Here is a 23,201-nt window from a genome sequence, read left to right as displayed (position 1 = left end):
CAATGCACCTTGAATCTAGTCATAAATAATAATAAAATGCATGAACTAAAAAGTAATTGCAAGCCGTGCGGCGCAGCCGCTCCCTGCGTACGTACTCGTGCACATAGACCTTGCCTCGCTCACGCGGACTTGCGTAATTTGCGCGCAGCCTTCCTCAAGAGACACTTGGGAGAATTTTACCTTTCACGGACTAAAGATACATGTTCCGTTTTCAGGTGAGCAGTGTTTATATTACGTCTGGCAATTTCTGTAGACATTTTAGCTAGCGTTCCCTCAAGACGAGTTGAAATGTGGCCAATATATCAATTTTCTGGGGGATTTGGGGTTTTGTTTATCGACTCCGTTGATAAAATTCCTCGGTGCGGCCTACCAAGCACCAGGCTTTCCCTGGCATATTGTCCCCCGCCCATCACGGGCCTGCTGTGTGTCCAGTGAACTGAGTATGGTCATGGCTCTCGGGCTCAACACTATGTGGCTTTGATTCTTTTTTTCTAACGTAAAAGTCAAACACTAAAGAATGGTGCATTTATTTTTTTAGGAAATGTGCCAAGTTTGATACTGTCGACTTGGATACCGTGTGATGTAACAAGCTAACGTTAGCTAGTTTGCGCAGCCTTTCCTGCTAACGTTAGCTAGCTAGCTTTTCTGGATCGCTATCTTGGCTGGGAAACATTGTCTTGATAGGGGATGAGATGGCTAGATAGATGGCTCATGTTTGACTGTGCGGCCACTTCTTTGTAATGGAAATACAAGTAATAGTTGACAAGTAAGTCGATTGGTAAAGGGCACATATATCACTCTGCCTGTGAAATGCTGAACTGTTCTTTTCCACATCTTCTAAACTATCATTTTCTTAGCTTTAGCGTCTAACTTTTTAAAAGTAACGTTACATCTTGGGCTACCACCTTCTAAACTAGTGGCACCAATCAATCTTGTTGTGGATCTAACTAACGTTAGCTGGCAAAATTGACCTCCCATCCACGTGGGTTCTCGAAATAGTCACAATAGTATTTCTACGGGGTTCTAATAATTCGCTGTCAAATTGAGGGTCATCTGTAATATTGTGCTCAAGTGCCATATCTGCGGATAAGGTCAGTCTCTGCTTGAGGAGCTTGCTTAGAAATCTGAAAATCTGACCAGAATATTTCTATCTGGAATCCTATTAATGACATTTGTGTAAAGAAAATATTTTTATTGACGAAAAACAATATTCTAGACTTGTTTTTTAAATCTTTCCATTTCTTGATGACCTCACCCTTCAGCAACAGTCAATATCCCATTTATCTACATCTCTTGTTGCTTCTCAGATTCTCTGTCATCTGTCCATATCTCTCTCATACCTCATTTCTCCCTCCTATCTCTCTCGCCTGCCTTCCTTTCTCTCATTCCTAACTCCTTGCTTCCTTTCATCTCTCTCTCCCTCCAGTCCCTTGATGAAGATTGTACCCTGGAGAAGGAGGAGGGGCTGGTAGAAGAAGAAGATGAGATTGACCAGTTTAACGACGACACCTTCGGAGATGGAGCCATCGGTGAGTCACAATTGCCCGTCAACCGACTAAAACACCTAAGACTATAATAACCTTGGGCCGTTGGATGACTCCTTTAGCCTTGTGAGGGAAATGCTCTCTGTCTAATTACAAATACACCTAGCACACAATAGAGTTTTGGAAACATTTGGAGAGTCACTTTCATACTTTTTCTAATACAAAAGTTTAGCAAAGTTGCACCCCAGCTGTGTTTTGAATAACACCTGGTTCTGACCAGAAATATGGAATGGTCTAATGGAAATGCGAGCGCAAGGTGAGAGGATGTGTGGTAGCTCAGCGAGAGGCTGCCGGGTGCAACTTTGCAAAACAGCGTAGAGTAAGTGTAGCTTTTGTATTTGAAAGATTATTTCTCGCCGGTACAAAAGTTAAGTTCCAACCATTTCCAAAACCGCAAGCAAGGATTACGTTAAAACAGAGCGTCAGGATTGTAGTTCACGTGGAGCATCTGAGAACCCAAAGGGGGGAACGGCTGTAAGCCCCCATGAGTTCTCGAAAGCTATGTTTGAGAAACGAGCCCATAAAGAATAGGAAGTTCACGCATTGTAAAGTTGTATGTTTTTGTAAGACTGTCGCCGACAACAACAAAAAATCTTGGTCGACCTAGTCGTCTGTTCCTTCGACCAATCAATAAAATCAACTATATGTAGGCTACTGAGTTTGTCTAATGCTTTGAGCACACTGTGGGGGGGGGTTCAATTTATCTTACCATTTCTACCGATCCGAGTGCCAGTTATGATTTGTATAATATTTAATTTATAATAGTCTTCATATCGCAGTCATTATCATGTGGTTAATCAAAATTCTAAAAGTAACTTCCATTGCTAACAATGTAAAAAAAAAATAGCCTAGATGAATCCAACAAATAAAATCATTGCAGCTAGCAGGTAGAAAATATCCTGATCAAAAGTAAATCTCCTATAAATCACATTGGTTACACAATGCCTGTCTCCAACAAACTTGAAACAATGTATTAACTTGGGTTGACCTGAAGCTGGCACTAGCAAACTTGCAACATTGAATAAAATATTCTGGACCCTCAAGAGTTTCCTGCTCTGAACATACACAGGGAATAAGAAGTAATCGGGTAGGTTTATTTCATGACGTTTCCACCAGATCAGAGCAGTCAATTGCTTTCCCCCTTTCATGTTGAGTGGTTATCGAAAGGGAGAGAGAGCTGGCAAGATTTTTCAAATGGGCTACGTTGGAGAACTATTGTCATTCTCAATGGATGTAAAAACAGACTTTGTTTACTTGCTGTTTGAAGTTCCACAGTGGTGGTGAGTTAAGACATTTGGGAATGCTATCGGATCCCCAAATGGGCACATTTTATAGGCCTACATTTAGGCACAGACCAGGTAGCCTAGGCCTACTTCAATGTATAATCAGGTACGTGTCCTTACTCAACATTGACAGGAGCGCTACAAACAAACCACCAATGAATAGAATAACTTGTTCCTCACAAGTGTTGCCTAGGTTGTGTGGTCCGCAAACAACGTGACCGCTCCAACAGTGAGAACGGTAAAAGACTGTAATAATAATATATTGAATGCATTAACAGAAATTACTATAACCAAACATAAACATTGTAGTTTAGAATGATGGTTATTAACGGTAAATGTACTACTGGTGATACTGGTGTGCCATCTCTGCAACCTCCGCAATCAATTAGTCCACTGAGACAGGAGTGAATCCGACGGGTGTCTCGTGCCATACATTTTTTTGTTGTTGAGATTTTAGACTGCTCAACCAAAATCATCTTGGTCGACCAACAGCCTATTGACCAAACAATCGATCAGTTGAGTAAATCGGGTGAGCCCTACTGTTTTGAGACTGTCAGAATGCAAGGCATATGGTTAGCTTAGCTATGTATGTCTGTCTGTCGGTCGTTTGGTGGCATGAAAGACTGGGCCAACCACAAACTCTTCTCGTTCTGAATGACAAAGGCACAGAAGACGTTATCATTTACTGAAGCTCCGCCGCAACGTGTTCTATTCTGCAGCAGAAGCAAACTCCTTTGTCTTCGACTCTTTCGCCCGCGTGTGTGTGTGATTGGCTGGGGAAGTAGGCCATATGAATATTATTTCGCACATTGATATCTCTTCATTGTCTATAAAGAAAAGAATCTGAGCTGCATGCGATTGATCAAGTCAGAATATTGCGTGTGGTGTGTGTATGTACACTGCTCAAAAAAATAAAGGGAACACTAAAATAACACATTCTAGATCTGAATGAAATATTTTAATTAAATACTTTTTTCTTTACATAGTTGAATGTGCTGACAACAAAATCACACACAAATTAGCAATGGAAATCAAATTTAGCAACCCATGGAGGTCTGGATTTGGAGTCACACTCAAAATGAAAGTGGAAAACCACACTACAGGCTGATCCAACTTTGATGTAATGTCCTTAAAACAAGTCAAAATGAGGCTCAGTAGTGTGTGTGGCCTCCCTACAACACCTGGGCATGCTCCTGATGAAGTGGCGGATGGTCTCCTGAGGGATCTCCTGCCAGACCTGGCCTAAAGCGTGCAACGTGCAACGTGGCGTTGGTGGATGGAGCGAGACATGATGTCCCAGATGTGCTCAATTGGATTCAGGTCTGGGGAACGGGCGGGCCAGTCCATAGCATCAATGCCTTCCTCTTGCAGGAACTGCTGACACACTCCATCCACATGAGGTCTAGCATTGTCTTGCATTAGGAGGAACCCAGGGCCAACCGCACCAGCATATGGTCTCACAAGGGGTCTGAGGATCTCATCTCGGTAGCTAATGGCAGTCAGGCTACCTCTGGCGAGCACATGGAGGGCTGTGCGGCCCCCCAAAGAAATGCCAAACCGGTCACGCTGGAGGATGTTGCAGGCAGCAGAACGTTCTCCACGGCGTCTCCAGACTCTTGTCACGTCTCACATGCTCAGTGTGAACCTGCTTTCATCTGTGAAGAGCACAGGGCACCAGTGGCGAATTTGCCAATCTTGGTGTTCTCTGGCACATGCCAAACGTCCTGCACGGTGTTGGGCTGTAAGCACAACCCCCACCTGTGGACGTTGGGCCCTCATACCACCCTCATGGAGTCTGTTTCTGACCGTTTGAGCAGACACATGCACATTTGTGGCCTGCTGGAGGTCATTTTGCAGGGCTCTGGCAGTGCTCCTCCTGCTCTTCCTTGCACAAAGGCGGAGGTAGCGGTCCTGCTGCTGGGTTGTTGCCCTCCAACGGCCTCCTCCACGTCTCCTGATGTACTGGCCTGTCTCTTGGTAGCACCTCCATGCTCTGGACACTAAGCTGACAGACACAGCAAACCTTCTTGCCACAGCTCGCGTTGATGTCCCATCCTGGATGAGCTGCACTACCTGAGCCACTTGTGTGGGTTGTAGACTCCGTCTCATGCTACCACTAGAGTGAAAGCACCGCCAGCATTCAAAATGTGACCAAAACATCAGCCAGGAAGCATAGGAACTGAGAAGTGGTCTGTGGTCACCCCCTGCAGAACCACTCCTTTATTGGGGGTGTCTTGCTAATTGCCTATAATTTCCACCTGTTGTCTATTCCATTTGCACAACAGCATGTGAAATGTATTGTCAATCAGTGTTGCTTCCTAAGTGGACAGTTTGATTTCACAGAAGTGTGATTGACTTGGAGTTACATTGTGTTGTTTAAGTGTTCCCTTTATTTTTTTGAGCAGTGTATATAGCCTACTGAAATTGGTTCACTTATGCCCTAAAATAACCGTGTTTATATGGACAGAATATCATGTAAAATGTTTGGATGGTTAAAGGCCAACTTAAAAAAAAAACATTTATTTTTTATTTTATTTATTTTTATAGACACTCTTTGTAACATAACTAGCTAGCCTATAGAAATAGAAATGTTGCGATTTAGTGTGTGTAGAACAGTTGGTTGGGGAACTGGTTTAAACCTGACTATGGGCCTACTATAGCTAGGCTTCTATCTAGTTTCTACGGTGTTGACAGAATAAATCCTACTGGGTTGGACAGTTTACTTGAACAATCTAATCTGTAAACATACTAATAACAAATAAACCTAGGCTACATGACAAACACATTTCAATAACAATAAACAACTCAAACCTTTTAAATACCCTTTTATTTCAATTTGCTCTAGAATCAAATGATCAATATAATAAAACTACAATATTATTTCCTTGAAACGACTCTAACCGCATAAGTCTATACGTTGAATAGTAAGGCGCTGTGCAGATAGAAAATGAATCAGTTTTGACTATATTAGATATTCTGGACAGCGGCTTACTCAGGCCAAGTCGCTCGAGGGCCTTGAACATGCTGTTTGTCAGCAACGTACTGAATATCCCTCTATAGATTGGAGGAGTACTATTACGCTACTAGTGATTGGAACCACTATGGAAAGTCTTATCAATTGGCTGATAAGAAGCCCATGGAAACCTTGAGGTGCCATCAGCGAGACAACGTTCTGACGGTGTGCTTAACGGTTGCTGGCTGTTTTCGTATGTTTCTGTGCGTCGCCTAGTCCACTGTGTGCAATCGTGTAGGCTATTGCTTCACACCCAACAGTATTTTCCTTTCCATTATTCAGGACATTTAGAATGACAACGAATAAGTTGTCCCGTGGACTTATGAACAAAATGATCTAGTTATGAAATGTCAAGACAAAGTTTTTGTCCTAGATTTATTGTTGTTAGAACCTCCTGTCAGTCAGTCTTTATTACCTGGATGACACCTGTAATAATGGAATGACTTATTACCTCCTACAGATGATGACTGGCAGGAGGAGCACAAGCGGCTCGCAGAGCTCGAAGAACGAAAGAACGACGGACTTGGAGGTTTAGGTCTAGGGGGACTAGGGATGGGTGGAATGGGAGGTGGAGACTCCTCCACCGTTCAACTCCCTCCTCCTGCCAGTCGCGTCCCCCACCCGTCATCCCTCCCCCCACCACATCACTCCCTCTCTTCGATGCCCCCTCCGGGCCTGGAGGAGAGGGGGGGAGGCGACCTAGCCGAGTCCCTAGCCATGTTGATTCTCGGGGCGGACCCGGCCATCGCCAGCGTGGGTGGTCCAGCCGGGCCTGGTGACAGGTCCACTGGTCTCCCTCCTCCCCCTTCCATGCCCCAGCAGCAGCACCACCCCTCCCAGCTCCCTTCCCACCACCAGCTGACCCCGTCAGGGCTGCCCCCGGGCCCACTGCATCCCTCCCTGCTGAGCTACCAGCAGCATCAGCACCTCCTACGCCGAGGGGGTGCCCCCATGCAACAGGTGAATATCAAGGTCTTGACTAGGTGAATAAGGTGAACTGGTTACCACATCATTTTGAAATGTCTGGGGGTCCCCAAGGAGAGGTTTGAGAACCACTGATCTAGTATTCTGTAGCTCTATATGCTGCAGAACTGCGTTATAGGGTTTGGAGAAGGAATGATCAGCTGGTTCAATGAGGGACGAATATTATGCATCGCTAGTGGATTGGCGCCTTCTGACACTTTCTCTTCCTCTGCCTCTCTCTTTTAGATGAACTCACACAATATCTGGGAGAACAACATGGGATTTGGGCCTGTGAGCGTCACCCCTGGACTAATCACTCAAATGGAGGTAAGACTGTTTTTGTAAGAGGGATGTACTTCCTGAATTTGTCAAATAAGAACTGCTTTTCGGTTTTCAGCAAGGCACAACGGTTTAGCTACGTTGTACCTTGCTGAATGTGGCCCTGTACTGTACATGAAAAACAATATAACTGGCACATTTGCACTCTGAACGACTTACCAGGTCTAGTTTAAAGCAATTTTATTGATTGTTGAATTCTCTTCTTTCCAGGACAGTCCACTTATGTCCATTATCAAAGAGGTGGGGCTGCCCAATCGGCCTCCGCCAGTTATGAGCGAAGATGGGCGGGACTTTTCGGAAAGGGCCCCCCCGCCTCGCTCGTCCTCACCCGTGATTGGAAGCCCACCAGTGAGGGCTGTGCCTATCGGGACTCCGCCCAAGCAGCCGATGAGTCATGCTATGAATCATCAGCAGCAGGTCAGTGAGAAAATTCGTCCCTTTCTCCCTTTTTTTAGTAATCATTCTGGACTGTTATCTCATCTCTCTGTATGCAGAATACTCCCACTTATATTTAAAATAGTTATTTGCCCTTCTCAATGTAGTTTTGTATAATATGGCATTATTCTGCAGAAGTAACTACTGTTGCTGGATCGAATCCCTGAGCTGACAAGGTAAAAATGTCATTCTGCCCCTGAGCAAGGCAGTTAACCCATTGTTTTCCGGGCGCCGAAGATGTGGATGTCAATTATGGCAGCCCCCTGCACCTCTCTGATTGAGGGGTTGGGTTAAATGCGCAAGACACATTTCAGTTGAATGTATTCAGTTCTACAACTGACTAGGTATCCCCCTTTCCCTTTCATAATTATTAGACCAGTGGTCTCAAACTTCCAGTTCACGGGCCACATCTGGCCCCCGAGTCACACTATGGAGGCCCACGGGCATGAAGTTTGAGACCACTATTATACTATTAGTGCTTGCTGTTATCATCCTGTTTCTGCCTCTACTCTCATTCTATCTGTTGCAAAGCCAGAGATAACCCTCTCTCTGTGTACAGTTATAGGCTAATTAGTTGTATTGAATCTCTCTCCTGTGTGTGTTGCAGATCCACCACCCCACCACCGTTCATGTGCGAGCCCCGGTCCACCACCAACACCGCTACCCCCCTTCCTTCCCTGAGCGCATCTCCCCCAATACCCTCTTAAACATGGCTGTGAGTCCCCCTACCTCCCTCTCTCCTTTGACTAGCTCTCTGGCCCTCCCTTGCTTTATTAGGTGGGGCATGTGACATTGAGGAGTGTAAAGTTTTATTTTGGTTGTTTGAACTGTTGTGGTGTTTTTGACCAATTGTTGAATGAGGGTTGACTTTTCATGGTCAGGTAATTCCGTGAGGGTGGATATATAAATAAATACAAAATATTAATTATTCCATAGCGGCTACCTTGGTTTTGGCTCAATAGCTTGGCTCATGGATGGTCTCTCTAGCTCACTGCAGGTTCCAGGTCAGTGTTGGTTCTGAGTTGGATTCTCTCTCTGTCTGTGTTAGAACTCTCCTCTTTGTCGTCCTCCATTCCCGGCCGGCGTGGGTCCCGTTCTGTCCCAGATCCAACGTGCCCAGATGCTCAACTCTCAGGTGAGACTCAACCAGTGGTGACCCGTCATTCAGGTCAGGTGGGGCAGAGTTTAGCATGTTGTTTTGGCATTAATGTGTCACATATCAGTTTGCAAACAATGTAAAAAAATATATATATATATATATTATCATTGAGTTAATAAAGCTGCATACAAACATTCAATTTTTTCCTTTCTTGAGTAAGGCAACTCCAAAATACAGGTGTTTCTGCCTAACTTGGTGCTTTCTGTTGTGGTGGGGCAGCCAGCGGAAAATATGGAGCGTAGGGGTTGGTAATGTTCTCTCGTTGCACCGTGATTGGCTCAGTGTTCTGTCACTCATGGGGACACTGTCACTGCAAACTCTATGGGGAGAACTTGTAAATTCAATCCCCTTGGGTGCTGCCATAGGTACATTAGAAGTGCCCATCCAAGAAGGCTCAAGGTATTGACCACAGATAAAATGACATCAAATCACTTTACCTTTGATTGGACTGATCATGTCAACGTCATACTTTCAAAATATTAGCTATCAAGTTAGCAGTCATCATGAATGAAGTCGACAACCTACTGGCATCCTTTATAATCCTTGTCATATGAAGAGTAAATATAGATAAAAATGTATCGATGCTCATTGGCCACTGGACATAAAGATTACAAAACATTCCTGCTATTCAACCACTAGCCTGCTATTCAGTGGAGTGGATGTGTGGTCCAAGTCTGGATTTAAGGGTCTGTTTCCCAAGCTTCAAAGGAAAACATTCAACATTGGCCATGCTGTCAATTCAACATGACTTCTGTCGCTTTCAAAACAACTGGAAATCTCAGGCTTCAGTGAGTTCAAGACAACTGGGAGCTCGGGGGAAAAAACGAGTTCCCACTGGGCAAATACATTTTGAGCGGTCATCCAACTTGGAATTCCAAGTCGGGATCTCGCGCCTCTTTCTAGAGCTCGGCCTGAAGATCACTAACGTCATGATTCGACCTGTTTTTTCCCCCGAGTTCCCAGTTGTCTTGAAAGCACCATGAATCCAGAGAATGCCAGACTTTGATGACAAAATTGTATGTTGCTGCATAAATGATGTAATATGCCAGGAAGATATTCATGCCGTAGCTTAGAAACTAATACTAAGTGTATGTTGTGTAGTAAGCTGTTAGTAGCCCGTGTGCCTCACCCTAATTATTTGGTCCATTTTCCCCTCATAATTTAGCCTACTGTTCTGACTTGGTGGTGCACATGTAGCCTATAGCCTGTTTTTGAGAAATGTCATCGTCAAATATTGTAAGAGCTTTCATTGTCAGCTTATATGCCCCCTTTATTTCTCCTACGGTTCTGACTTGGTGTACAGGGAGAACACTGTAAGAACGGCCCATGTTCTGAATTCTGTCGCAGTACATTTCAAAAGTGCGGAACAAATAGTTATATTGACTACGTCTGTCTTCGCTCGCTCATTAACTTCTTAATCGAAATGACGGATTTCCTCTTATTCGCTCGTCGCACCTTTATGCCATTTTTTGTACATCTCAATTGTCAGTAGAAACCACATTTGTTTAAGGAAGTCAACCAAATCAGCTAATGAGGCTGAAGGAACAGTTTCGCTGCCAGACATGGCTCTGCTGATAGCCAGGTGTAACAGTGGTAAGGTGTTGGGACAGCTTTATTTAGGCCCTAACAATTTGTGGGTACTGTTTGTCACTGTTATGGTCCAATGAATGTATTGTGTTGTGGCTTTGCTGGTATGCATCTAAAAAAAAAGTTTTGGGAATTTGCCCCACCAAGATATACATGCTATGAGATGATTTGATTTAAACTCCCCAGTGGACTAAACACTCACCTGTGTTCTCATCTGTACACCTGAATGCACTCCCCTTGAGCCGTCTCACTCAAAATTTAGGCCACCCAGGGTGTATTCATTCATAAGTGCATACCGTAGAAAAAATTGTTGCAACAGTAATTTGGTCCCTCCCTATTTCAGACCTTTTGCTTCCGTTTGGTGCGTAGGGAATACACCCCATTCACACTCCCTATGAGCAAAAATGATTCACATGTACAACATATCTGTGAACTTATACATACTGTTATGTAAAATGGGTGTTTGCATAAACACGTGTGAGGGAACATTTTGTTTGAAGAGAGAGCCTTGAATTGAAATCTCCTCTCACTCCATCTTGGTTGGTGCAGATGACTGTGACCACCTCAGACCAATTGGCAGGACGCCCAGAACATTGCTTTGGGAACCAAAAGGAGTATCTCAGTTTCACGGTCCCCGTTAAGAGAAGAAGCCTTGTCAGTCACATGCAGGAACCAACGTTAATAATAAATCATGCTTATATAACCTGTTTGTATATAAGGACTGAAATGGAACGCCCTTTTCAGAGTTTTCATCAAGCTTGGATTGAGTTTGTGAACTTCTCCGGACGTGTTAATAAAGATTGATTCATTTACGTTGAGTTTGAGTCCATGGTGGTGAATTTCCACAACACACATTCAATGCCAGCCTCCCTTCCTTTCCTCTATTTTTTTCATTCCTTCTCTCTCTTTCTCCACCTCTTAGGTTGCTGGCTTCCCCAGGGGCTGTCAGGGCCCCCCGTTGCTGCCTGGCGGCGGAGGCTTCAGGCCCTTCTTCGGCCAGCCCCCTCCCCACAGGATGGGTCCCCACCACAACCACGTACCCTGTCCCATCATCCGGCACAACACCACGCACCTGCACCCCCAGCACCGACGCATGCTCACCCAGAGGATGCAGAGTAGAGGAGGGTATGTAGACTGAAGTGTGTGTGAATAATTTGAATTGTCCCAGCATCCGCATCTCCATATACATCCACAGTGCTGTTGCCATACATTGCCTCACAAATTTCCTTGAATTGCTAATGCATTATGTTCAACTAACCTGCAGCTGTGGAGCCTCTTTCTCACTTTGCCCCCTCTATCATCTCTCTCCCCAGTGAGCGTGGCGGGCGTGTGGGGGACTGGCGGAGCAGAGACCCCTACAGTAACTTGATGACCCAGAGGGAGAAGGAGTGGGTGGCCAAGATCCAGATGATGCAGCTGCAGAGCACTGATCCCTACCTGGATGACTACTACTACCAGGTCAGTACAGCCAAGTCAATGGAAAAAGTCAAGGTCCTGTTCATTAGGCACCAAACGGAACAAAATGGACTGAAACTGGGATCGAGTACTTTGTCTCTGTTTTTGTTTTCTGGTGCGAAATCTTTTAACTTTTAAAAAAAAATGTATTCTGTGTGCCCTAAAGAACATGAGCGAGTGTTTTATTCACTAGGCACCAATGGAAGAAAATGGGTTGAAACTGGGACTACCTAGACTTTGTCCAATTAACGCTCATTGTCATTTAGTTGCAAGCCGTTTTTCTACGGTGTTCCCTAATGAACCCCACCCAGGTCAGTGTAGGGGCGTGAGGTTCTGAACAAGACAGATAGAAATGTTAGTTATAAACCAGACACAACCTCTTGCAGAGATGCATGTCGGCTCTACACAATCTGTTTCTATCAGATTGTTCCGTCACCTTCTGTCCTACTGACCAACCTAGAATGGGATTAAATAAACATATAATTTATGTAGCTGACACCCGTCCTTACATGGACAGAAAAGCATGTTGGTTCTACACATTGTATTTCTATCTGATCGCTACCAGCCTAGATGGACCGATAAGGAGGGAGCATGTCATAAACGAGATCAGGATGTATGCCAGGGAAACCACTGTTCCAATCCTGTCATTCAGATCCTTTATTAGTTCCACTTGGCTGTCTACCCCAATCCCTGTTCACCTGCTTCTGGAGACCGATAGGTCTCGCTGGCCTTTGTTGTCAGAGTTCCACCTTTTTAATTGAGTGTTAATAAATAGTTAGGATTATCCTAATACATTTTTTTTATTGGATTTCTATGATAAGGAAACTTTTTTTTTCAGTAGTTGTCCCTGTCCACGGCTGATTAACTGCACAAATGTATAAATAAATGGATGCCAATTTTGTGTTGGCCGGCAGAATTACTTTGAGAAGATGGAGAAGAGGCAGGAGAGAGACCGAGACGGCGTGAGGAAGGAGCACACCACCAAACTCATCACCCCCCAGGTGGCCAAGCTGGAACACACCTACAGACCAGGTAATTCATTAATCATTATTAGAAAACTCGGAGGATACATGATCAATGACCTGGATCAAAAGTATATATTTGTTTCAGTTAAATAGCGTTTGGCACACTACCTGGTGTACCAAATGGGCAGGGTTAGCACTTTCGGGACTATTGCATTGGTTCCTTTGCACCAGGCAAGCTCAATATAGTATTAGAAAGAAAACCAATACTATTTTAACCAAGGTCTGATTTAAAATTTAAATGAATACTCATCACCTTTGTGTGTTTTGAGGATGCATCTGTAACATACGTGTGTATCGTCCACCCCCCCCCCCCCCCCCCCCCCCACACAGTGCAGTTTGCAGGCTCACTGGGTAAGCTGACTGTGTCCAGCGTCAACAACCCCAGGAAGATGATCGACACAGTGGTGACCAGTCGCACTGATGACGAGGTACTTACTACACACACCACAATCTCTCTAAACTCCTGTGTCTCATGAGTTCTGCCATTCTATCTCCTGCTGTTTTTGTCTCTGAAGTATGTTCCCTGTTCCTTATCACGCTTTGTTCTTATTATATAGTTTTTCTCTCGCTACTCCAGATCATACTGTCAGTTGTTCCTACATTGATATGGAGTCAGGACAACATTTATTATTTTGGATACTGTAGTAGAGTGGTTCCCAAGCACTTTTGGGTACTGTACCTCTAAATAAACTTGCCTGAAGTACCCCCTCATGCGCGTGCGACCGCCGTGATTCCAAGATTAGGTGTAAAATGGACTAAATTATGTTGAATATAAATATTAGTCTGTCATTTTAACTGCGAATTAAGTATTACTATAATACTAATGTATTACTAATGTATTGGATATTTTTTTAAATGCCTTCCTAACCATCTTAAATAAACATGCCCCATTCAAGAAATTTAGAACCAGGAACAGATATAGCCCTTGGTTCTCCCCAGACCTGACTGCCCTTAACCAACACAAAAACATCCTATGGCGTTCTGCATTAGCATCGAACAGCCCCCGTGATATGCAGCTGTTCAGGGAAGCTAGAAACCATTATACACAGGCAGTTAGAAAAGCCAAGGCTAGCTTTTTCAAGCTGAAATGTGCTTCCTGCAACACTAACTCAAAAAAGTTCTGGGACACTGTAAAGTCCATGGAAAATAAGAACACCTCCTCCCAGCTGCCCACTGCACTAAAGATAGGAAACACTGTCACCACTGATAAATCCACCATAATTGAGAATTTCAATAAGCATTTGTCTACGGCTGGCCATGCTTTCCACCTGGCTACTCCTACCCCGGTCAACAGCACTGCACCCCCCACAGCAACTCGCCCAAGCCTTCCCCATTTCTCCTTCTCCCAAATCCGTTCAGCTGATGTTCTGAAAGAGCTGCAAAATCTGGACTCCTACAAATCAGCCGGGCTAGACAATCTGGACCCTTTCTTTCTAAAATTATCTGCCGAAATTGTTGCCACCCCTATTACTAGCCTGTTCAACCTCTCTTTCGTGTTGTCGGAGATTCCCAAAGATTGGAAAGCAGCTGCGGTCATCCCCCTCTTCAAAGGGGGGGACACTCTTGACCCAAACTGCTACAGACCTATATCTATCCTACCATGCCTTTCTACGGTCTTCGAAAGCCAAGTCAACAAACAGATTACCGACCATTTCGAATCTCACCATACCTTCTCTGCTATGCAATCTGGTTTCAGAGCTGGTCATGGGTGCACCTCAGCCACGCTCAAGGTCCTAAACGATATCTTAACCGCCATCGATAAGAAACATTACTGTGCAGCCGTATTCATTGTTCTGGCCAAGGCTTTCGACTCAATCACCACATCCTCATCGGCAGACTCGACAGCCTTGGTTTCTCAAATGATTGCCTCGCCTGGTTCACCAACTACTTCTCTGATAGAGTTCAGTGTGTCAAATCGGAGGGTCTGCTGTCCGGACCTCTGCCAGTCTCTATGGGGGTGCCACAGGGTTAAATTCTTGGACCGACTCTCTTCTCTGTATACATCAATGAGGTCGCTCTTGCTGCTGGTGAGTCTCTGATCCACCTCTACGCAGACGACACCATTCTGTATACTTCTGGCCCTTCTTTGGACACTGTGTTAACAACCCTCCAGGCAAGCTTCAATGCCATACAATTCTCCTTCCGTGGCCTCCAATTGCTCTTAAATACAAGTAAAACTAAATGCATGCTCTTCAACCGATCGCTACCTGCACCTGCCCGCCTGTCCAACATCACTACTCTGGACGGCTCTGACTTAGAATAAGTGGACAACTACAAATACTTAGGTGTCTGGTTAGACTGTAAACTCTCCTTCCAGACCCATATCAAACATATCCAATCCAAAGTTAAATTTAGAATTGGCTTCCTATTTCGCAACAAAGCATCCTTCACTCATGCTACCAAACATACCCTTGTAAAACTGACCATCCTACCAATCCTTCGAATTTGGCTATGTAATTTACAAAATAGCCTCCAATACCCTACTCAACAAATTGGATGCAGTCTATCACAGTGCAATCCGTTTTGTCACCAAAGCCCCATATACTACCCACCATTGCGACCTGTACGCTCTCGTTGGCTGGCCCTCGCTTCATACTCGTCTCCAAACCCACTGGCTCCATGTCATCTACAAGACCCTGCTAGGTAAAGTCCCCCCTTATCTCAGCTCGCTGGTCACCATAGCATCTCCCACCTGTTTCCAGCAGGTATATCTCTCTAGTCACCCCCAAAACCAATTCTTTCTTTGGCCGCCTCTCCTTCCAGTTCTCTGCTGCCAATGACTGGAACGAACTACAAAAATCTCTGAAACTGGAAACACTTATCTCCCTCACTAGCTTTAAGCACCAACTGTCAGAGCAGCTCACATATTACTGCACCTGTACATAGCCCACCTATAATTTAGCCCAAACAACTACCTCTTTCCCTACTGTATTTAATTTATTTATTTATTTTGCTCCTTTGCACCCCATTATTTTTATTTCTACTTTGTACATTCTTCCATTGCAAATCTACCATTCCAGTGTTTTACTTGCTATATTGTATTTACTTTGCCATCATGGCCTTTTTTGCCTTTACCTCCATTATCTCACCTCATTTGCTCACATCGTATATAGACTTGTTTATACTGTATTATTGACTGTGTGTTTGTTTTACTCCATGTGTAACTCTGTCATTGTATGTGCCGATCTGCTTTGCTTTATCTTGGCCAGGTCGCAATTGTAAATGAGAACTTGTTCTCAACTTGCCTACCTGGCTAAATAAAGGTGAAATAAAAATAAATTCTTACATTTTTTTCCAGAGAAATTATACAAAAACAAAGATCACCTTTTATACACATACTCCCAATACAATACATCTCCAATCAATGGGAAAGTTTACGTTGTCTCTCACTCATAATCTTTGTCAGTCTTGGTGACAACGGCAGTGATCGGGCTTTTCTCCAAGTCAAGTCTGTTGTATGTGGTCTTGATTAGGGTCATGGATGAAAATATCACTTCATATAATCCTGCAGAGCCAAAGGGCAGCAGTTCATTCTGTGTACATTTCCTTCACATCACACCAGAACAGTGTTGTCTCCGAGTACCTCATCTTCAGGCCACGGTCTGAGGACACATACAGAAGATTTTCCTGCAGTCTGGTAGGACTGTTGGTGCTGTCAGTCATGAAAGGATTACTCACCCAGTCAAGTTTAGCAGACTTGTTTTCAATGTCGGGGAAGTAGGAATTGAACTTACTTAGTTTGGATAAATGTGAGCTTACTATTTGCACCATAGGAGCTCTGTCAACTTCACCTGTAAAAAAAAGTATACGAACACATCAGCAAGGCGGGGTACCCGGTCTGTGTCCTCCAACACGGCCACAAGGGCGAGTGCTCAGACAGAAGATCACTTTGGCCCGCAGCTCAAAAAGCCTCTAGCGTTTTCCCTCTGGATAGCCAACGGACGTCGGTGTGACGCAGTAAGCTGCTGGTACTCAGTCCCACTGTCACCGCGGAGCCTTCCAAGCAGTCATGGGACTGGACTGGATAAAGTCCATCACTTTCACTGCCTTTTTTGATAGTGACTCATAGCGATTCCATTCAATGTCCGGCTTGACTTTATGCGGGCAATTCATCTTTTTACTCTCCCAGTCATTGATGCCGCGACATCCGTGCACACATGTTCACAGGGTTTCTGAGAAAAAGCTGTCAATAACGTGAAACTCATCCTGTAGTTCTCCCCGTTAGCTTCTCACTGGACCGAAGGTGCTCATTAATTTCCGAAATGTTTCTATCTCACAAACGCAAATCAACTGGGCTTCCCAACTGACATCCGTCCGCTCATCTAACTGCAGCTCAAATGAACAGGAATTTAACTCTCGCACCACTTGATCAACAATATCAATGCCCATGTCATCGATTCTACAGTACACCGTGTTATTTGACAATGGCACTATCTTCAGTGTGTCAGCTGCTGTCTTATCGATCATAGTTTCAGTGAGGATAACAGCAGCAGACAAAATTAACTCCTCGGCTATTGCGAATGGCTTTTTTGACTTGGCAACAAGTAGCGACATAGCATATGAATCCTTTCCAATGCTTTGGTCGATTTCTTTCATTTTTCTCAACTTACCTTAAATTCTGACCGCTTTTGAAAACGGAAAACTGGTCTTATCCACACAGGAAAGAGGCTTGGTGCTGATGTGCTGTAGTAAATGGGCTGGTTTCATGCTATTATTTGAGAGCACGTCGCCGCAGAGGATACAGGAGGTGACACCGAAGAGGACATACTGTTCATGAAATTTACACTTCTTTGACTTGTGAACTTTCTTTTTTCCACGGGTTCACTTGAGCTGGCGCTAGTGCTGCTACTGCTGCTTGGAACAGTGCGTTCTAGCCATTGAGCCATAGCTAGTTTCTGCTCAAAGCTAGCTGTTAACTAAAATGGTGAGCCACTAGCGTGAAGCAGAGGGTCAACAGGCGGGCCGAGCAATGCGCACCGAAGTTTAAAAAGTAGGCCTATAAATATAAAATAAACTAGAGATTCCACACCAGTGACCTCAGTAAATGTTTTCCTGGCTATTAAGATTGGAATAACTTGAACATCCAATTTCATATATATTCCTCTTTTTTTTTGCACATTTCTGTCACACGTTCCCCCAGTTGGGAAACACTGCAGAAGTACATTATTCTTCACCTCTAACCGCTCCCTCTGTCCCACACAGGAGAAGAGAGAGAAACAGGTGTGGAATAAGAGGCGGCAGATCCTCTACACTGTGGAGAAGGTAAAGACAAGGAAGGGGAGAATGACTTGTCTCTACAGCTCTGTGGTTGTATTAATGATATGTTACCTTGGTTTGAACTTCCTCTGCCTGTTTTGAACCATCTGCAGTGCTCTCACTCTTAACATGTGTTATATCTGTAGACACTCCATTATTTCTTTGTAACCATCTTGTGTTAGTACCTTCTTGTGTAGCTAGCTAGCAGTTACTATGTGCCTAAACGTTGGTGATTCCTGTAAAATTATTGGGAGCGTTTATAGTGTGCAAATATATATTATTTATATATATATATATATATATATATATATATATATATATATATTCTTTTTTTTCTCTCTTTCAAATTTGTAACCAGTTGTTACTACTACCTATATTCTCTATGAAGCGCTGCACTACTATTCATGTTACCACGTATCCCCCTAAAACACTCGAGATTCGGACTCTGGGGACCCTAACGTGATCTCCCTCCCCCCCTCTATTCCTCCATCAGATGTACAGTCTGCTGCTGGAGGTGCAGGACTTTGAGAAGCGCTTCATGCAGACGCCAGAGGAGCAGAGAGAGGCCCTGCTGGAGCAGCACAAAACCCACACGCTGCAGCTCTACGCCTCCCTCAAGGAGAAGGAGTGGGACGACAGGTGAGACTGGGGGATGGGGTATGTGGGTGGGGGGGACAAGACCCACACTCTACAGCTCCCTCAAGGGGAAGGAGTGGGAAGACGAGGTGAGCAAGGTCCAACATTAACTTCTTGATGCACCCATCCCGTTAGCGGGATCATTTTTGTCAACATCCTCTGAATTGCAGAGCGCCAAATTCAAATTAAATTACTAAAAATATTTAATTTTCATGAAATCACAAGTGCAATATAGCAAAACACAGCGTAGGTTGTTGTTAATCTACCTGGCGTGTCAGATTTCAAAAAAGCTTTTAGGCGAAAGCATACCAAGTTCGTAGAAACATGTTAAGTTCGTAGAAACATGTTAAACGTTTTTTTTATAATCAAGTTGTTTTTACAATATATAATTGACAATATTTCAACCGTACTGTACCTTCTTCAATAGGAGAGAGAGAGAAAATGTCTGCTCCAAGCTGTTGCGCATGCAAAACGCTGCTGGCACCCAGCCATCCAATGACGCGATGTGATCTTTCTCGCTCATTTTTCAAAATAAAAGCCTGAAACTCTGTCTAAAGACTGTTCATAACATGTGGAAGCCATAGGAAAATGAATCTGGTTGATATCCCTTTAAATGGAGCGAAGGCAGGCAATGGAACAGAGCTTTCAGAAACGACAGCACTTCCGGGTTGGATTTTCCTCAGGTTTTCGCCTGCAATATCAGTTCTGTTATACTCACAGACAATATTTTGACAGTTTTAGTAACTTTAGAGTGTTTTCTTTCATAATCTGACAATTATATGCATATTCTAGATTCTGGGCCTGAGAAATAGCCAGTTTCATTTGGGTATGTTTTTCATCCAAACATCAAAATACTGCCCCCTACACTCAACAGGTTAGCTTTTTTTTTTGTCACTGGCCCCTTCTGGCCAGTCGGCCAAAAATCTATTGGCCCTGGACTTGGTGTGGTTAAAATGCATTAAGGTCATGCAGGGCCTATGGGTTGGCATGCTTTCTCTCTCTCTCTCTCTCTCTCTCTATATATATATATATATATATATCTATATAGCTAGTAATAGGCTACATATTGTTATTATGGTGTGAAAAAGCAGTGTCATTACATTGGATTAGTTGCAATAATTTTGTTTCTAAAATATGTCATTTTGAGAAGGTAATTGTTTTGCATTTCAAAATAAGACGTTGCCCCTTTAATGCGTTCCAGAAAATAGATGTCTATCTGGCTCCAGTAGGCTAGTCAAAACGAATGCTAGGTGGGGATTTTTTTAGCGTTCTTTTTGCAGTCTATCATCAGCAGCCAGCAGTAGGTTCACTATTGAAGGTTTACTTTTGTAATTCACTTCCCTTAAAGTAAATAAGCACAGCGAGTGGATTGACGAGCACTTCTTTTTGCTCTGGACAGCCCGCGTGTGCTGTGTGAAGGCATCAACTCCTATTCTGCTTGAGCAGTTGTTGATGCTTCAGATACTCAACTAGTCTAAAGGCCAGTTTTATTGCTTCAATCAGCACAACAGTTTTCAGCTGTGCTAACATAATTGCAAAAGGGTTTTCTAATGAACAATTAGCCTTTTAAAAGGATAAACTTGGATTAGCTAACACAACGTGCCATTGGAACACAGGAGTGTTGGTTGCTGATAATGGGCCTCTGTACGCCTATGTAGATATTCCATTCAAAATCAGCCATTTCCAGCTACAATAGTAATTTACAACATTAACAATGTCTACACTGTATTTCCGATCAACTTAATGTTATTTTAACGTACAAAAAATTTGCTTAGCTTTTTCAAGAACAAGGACATTTCTAAATGACCCCAAACCTTTGAACGGTAGTGTACACAATTGCCTAGGGCGAAGGGGCTAGGGAACGATTTGGAATTATTTGGAGGAGAGGAGGGGGTGACAATATGACCCCCCCATACCCTGCATCTCTACCGCTCCATCAGCGAACCAGCAGTCACTAATGTTCACTTAAGTTTCAGTCAACATTTTTCCTCCTGGCACTATTTGGCGGAAACCCCTAATTGTCCCGAAAGGCTTTGCTTCCCCCATCATTAATATTCACCACAGACTCACTCTCCTTCTCCTCCAACTGTCCCCCCCCCTCCTCCAACTGTCCCCCCCCCTCCCATCCCGCAGAGTGAGTGACGAGCAGTGTCTGTTGATCATGTCGGTGCGTAAGGGAAAGCGCCTCATCTCCAGGCTCATCCCATTCCTGCCTCCGCTGCAGGCTGCCACCGTTGTCATGGGGATTGCCCGGAACCTGCACGCCCTGGCCAAGAAAGACAAACAGGACCAGGTATAGATGGAGGCAAACATACACACACACAGTTGGTTAGCGTCGGATCTTTATTGCAAAAAATGATTGTTCTCAATGAGATGCTCAAGCCCACACAGACTCACCTACGTAGATGTATATAATGCTCATAAGTGGTCTATAATTGCACCTCCCATCTCCCCCAGGCGCTGTGCTGGTTGGTGGAGCCCGTTGCTGTGGTGATCTCTTCCCTATCTAGCGCTGCCCTCACAGACTTGCTGCAGGAGCTGCAAGGCAGCGAGGGTCAACTGTCCAAAGTGTTGCAAAATAAGGTACCTGCACTGATACAATCTGCCTGCTGTTAGAATGATGCAAAATAGTGCACCTTTCTCTGTCTATCAGTGATGATGGTTAAGGTTCAATGATGATAAATAAGCCCATGATGGCATGAAGTCAGTGCACTCACTTTCTGTCCCCATCTCTCCTTTTCTACCATCTCTCTTTCCTTTTCTCCTCTCTCCATCCTCCCAGTTTGGTGTGACGCTGCTTTACCTGATCCTGAGTGAAGGAGAGCGAATGCAAAGCTCCGACCTTAACTGTCAACTCATGGATGACAATCGATGGTGAGCACAGCCCTCCTTTTACTAATTCATAAACCTGTGTGTGTTTTTTGATTGGCAAAATTTAAAATGGTTGTTAGATTTGACATTTTTATCAATATTAGCTAGAATTGTTCCATAAAAACAAGGTACCGGTAATAGCTAATGATGCATGGTCAATGTCTCCACCTAGCGACAGGGTTCGGAAACACACACAGCAACTACAAACCTGTAACATATTTGTTTTTAATGTTCAAAACACTAAGGTTTGTTTATTGTGGTTGCAGTGTACTAACTCTCTCCACCTTGTCTGTGTCCTTTTGCTTCTTTCTTTCCCTCCCTCCCTCTCATCTCTCTCACAGGACGGAGTTGGTGTTCTCTGTGACCAGGGAGCTGCTCAATGTGCCCCCCTCGTCCCTGTCCCCTCCTCTCTTCACCCCTCCCAACCTGCTCTCTCTCTTCTCGCGCTACGTAGACCGACAGAGGCTGGAGCTGCTGCAGGAGAAGTTACAGTGAGTACAGTCTCACGTGTCCTTTGCCCACTTTCAATTATCCAGAAGTGTGCTGTTCCTCCCTCCCCATTCAATGTTTTGAAAAGCATGGGGCAGGGGGGGGTTAAACAAGTTCACATGCACAATGCCTTGACGCTTTTTGAGTACACTGTGTTAAGGTGTTGATTGTTGTGAGTTTGCGTCCCAGTTGGAGGTGGAATTTCTGTCATACACTTCAGAAAGAATGAGGGCGGTAGTTAGCCTAGCGGATAAGAGCGTCTCCTAAATGACTAAAATGTAGAATGGGAGGAATTGGATTTAGGACACCACTTTCTTTGACGACCTGATATTTACTTTGTAACCCTATCTGTTCACTACTTTCACACAATAAAACCTTCTCCCTTTCTCAGGATCTCCGCATTGTCCAGGTAGAAGTGACTCCAGACATCAAGAAAACCCCAGTTGAAGCGTGTGCGTGCACTATCGTATGTTTGTGCAGAAGAGAGTAGGATGTCTACTAGGGTTGATGATGATTTTAATCCAGCAGAATCTGTCAGTGTTTTCTTTGTCCATTGGGTGTGTATGGGGATGCGCGTGTGAGTGAGCGAGAGAAATGAACTGAACTGAGAGAGAATTAAATCAGCTTTTTTTTAAATTCTTGTTAACGTTGATGCCTGTGATAAAACATCAAATTAAAAGTATTTCTATTGTACTCAACTGTTTTGTGATGGTTTTTCACTCATTTCATTTGTGAAAGTGGAGCTACCAACACCAGGGTCGTGGGTTCGATTCCCACAAAGGCCACATTAAAATGTATGCACTCTACTATAAATAGATTTGAATAGAAGGGTATGCTGAATTGCATATATTGTGTTAGAATCATTCATTTATCATTCAATAACCTTGCCTGTCACTTACACATGCATCGATGAGACTGTGTTGCAGGATTCCCAAAAAATAGCAATACTGTTCCATCAGAGAAGCTGGAAATAAGATGCCTATAGACCACTTTCTGTGTTTGCAAACATTGCCACACTAGGGTGACTACTGCAAGTTTGGTGCAGAAGACGGGAGTTCATAGAACTGAAGCAAAAAAAGCATGCATCTAATGTTAAGGCTTGTATGAATGTCCTGCTTAATATGCGTGTCATTGCAAATAAACGGC

The 23,201-nt window shown here is 44.0% G+C and overlaps 1 protein-coding gene across 1 annotated transcript; it reads left to right on the top strand.

The window, feature by feature from the left end:
• Nucleotides 1-58: 58 nt before the first annotated feature.
• patl1 (PAT1 homolog 1, processing body mRNA decay factor) lies at nt 59-22,748 on the top strand. The gene is made up of 18 exons (XM_021619133.2): nt 59-215; nt 1,427-1,529; nt 6,301-6,800; nt 7,050-7,130; nt 7,353-7,559; nt 8,185-8,292; nt 8,626-8,712; nt 11,246-11,448; nt 11,637-11,781; nt 12,693-12,810; nt 13,134-13,231; nt 18,006-18,065; nt 18,553-18,698; nt 20,829-20,988; nt 21,153-21,278; nt 21,478-21,569; nt 21,908-22,057; nt 22,447-22,748. Exons 1-18 carry the CDS (start codon nt 201-203, stop codon nt 22,466-22,468), a joined length of 2,421 nt encoding a protein of 806 aa, XP_021474808.1. The 5' UTR covers nt 59-200; the 3' UTR covers nt 22,469-22,748.
• Nucleotides 22,749-23,201: the final 453 nt, after the last annotated feature.

The sequence above is a fragment of the Oncorhynchus mykiss genome, chromosome 10 (assembly GCF_013265735.2).
Source record: "Oncorhynchus mykiss isolate Arlee chromosome 10, USDA_OmykA_1.1, whole genome shotgun sequence".
Taxonomy (NCBI): Eukaryota; Metazoa; Chordata; class Actinopteri; order Salmoniformes; family Salmonidae; genus Oncorhynchus; species Oncorhynchus mykiss.
Note: the sequence above shows the minus strand (reverse complement) of the source record. Positions and strands in the feature narration are given on the sequence as shown.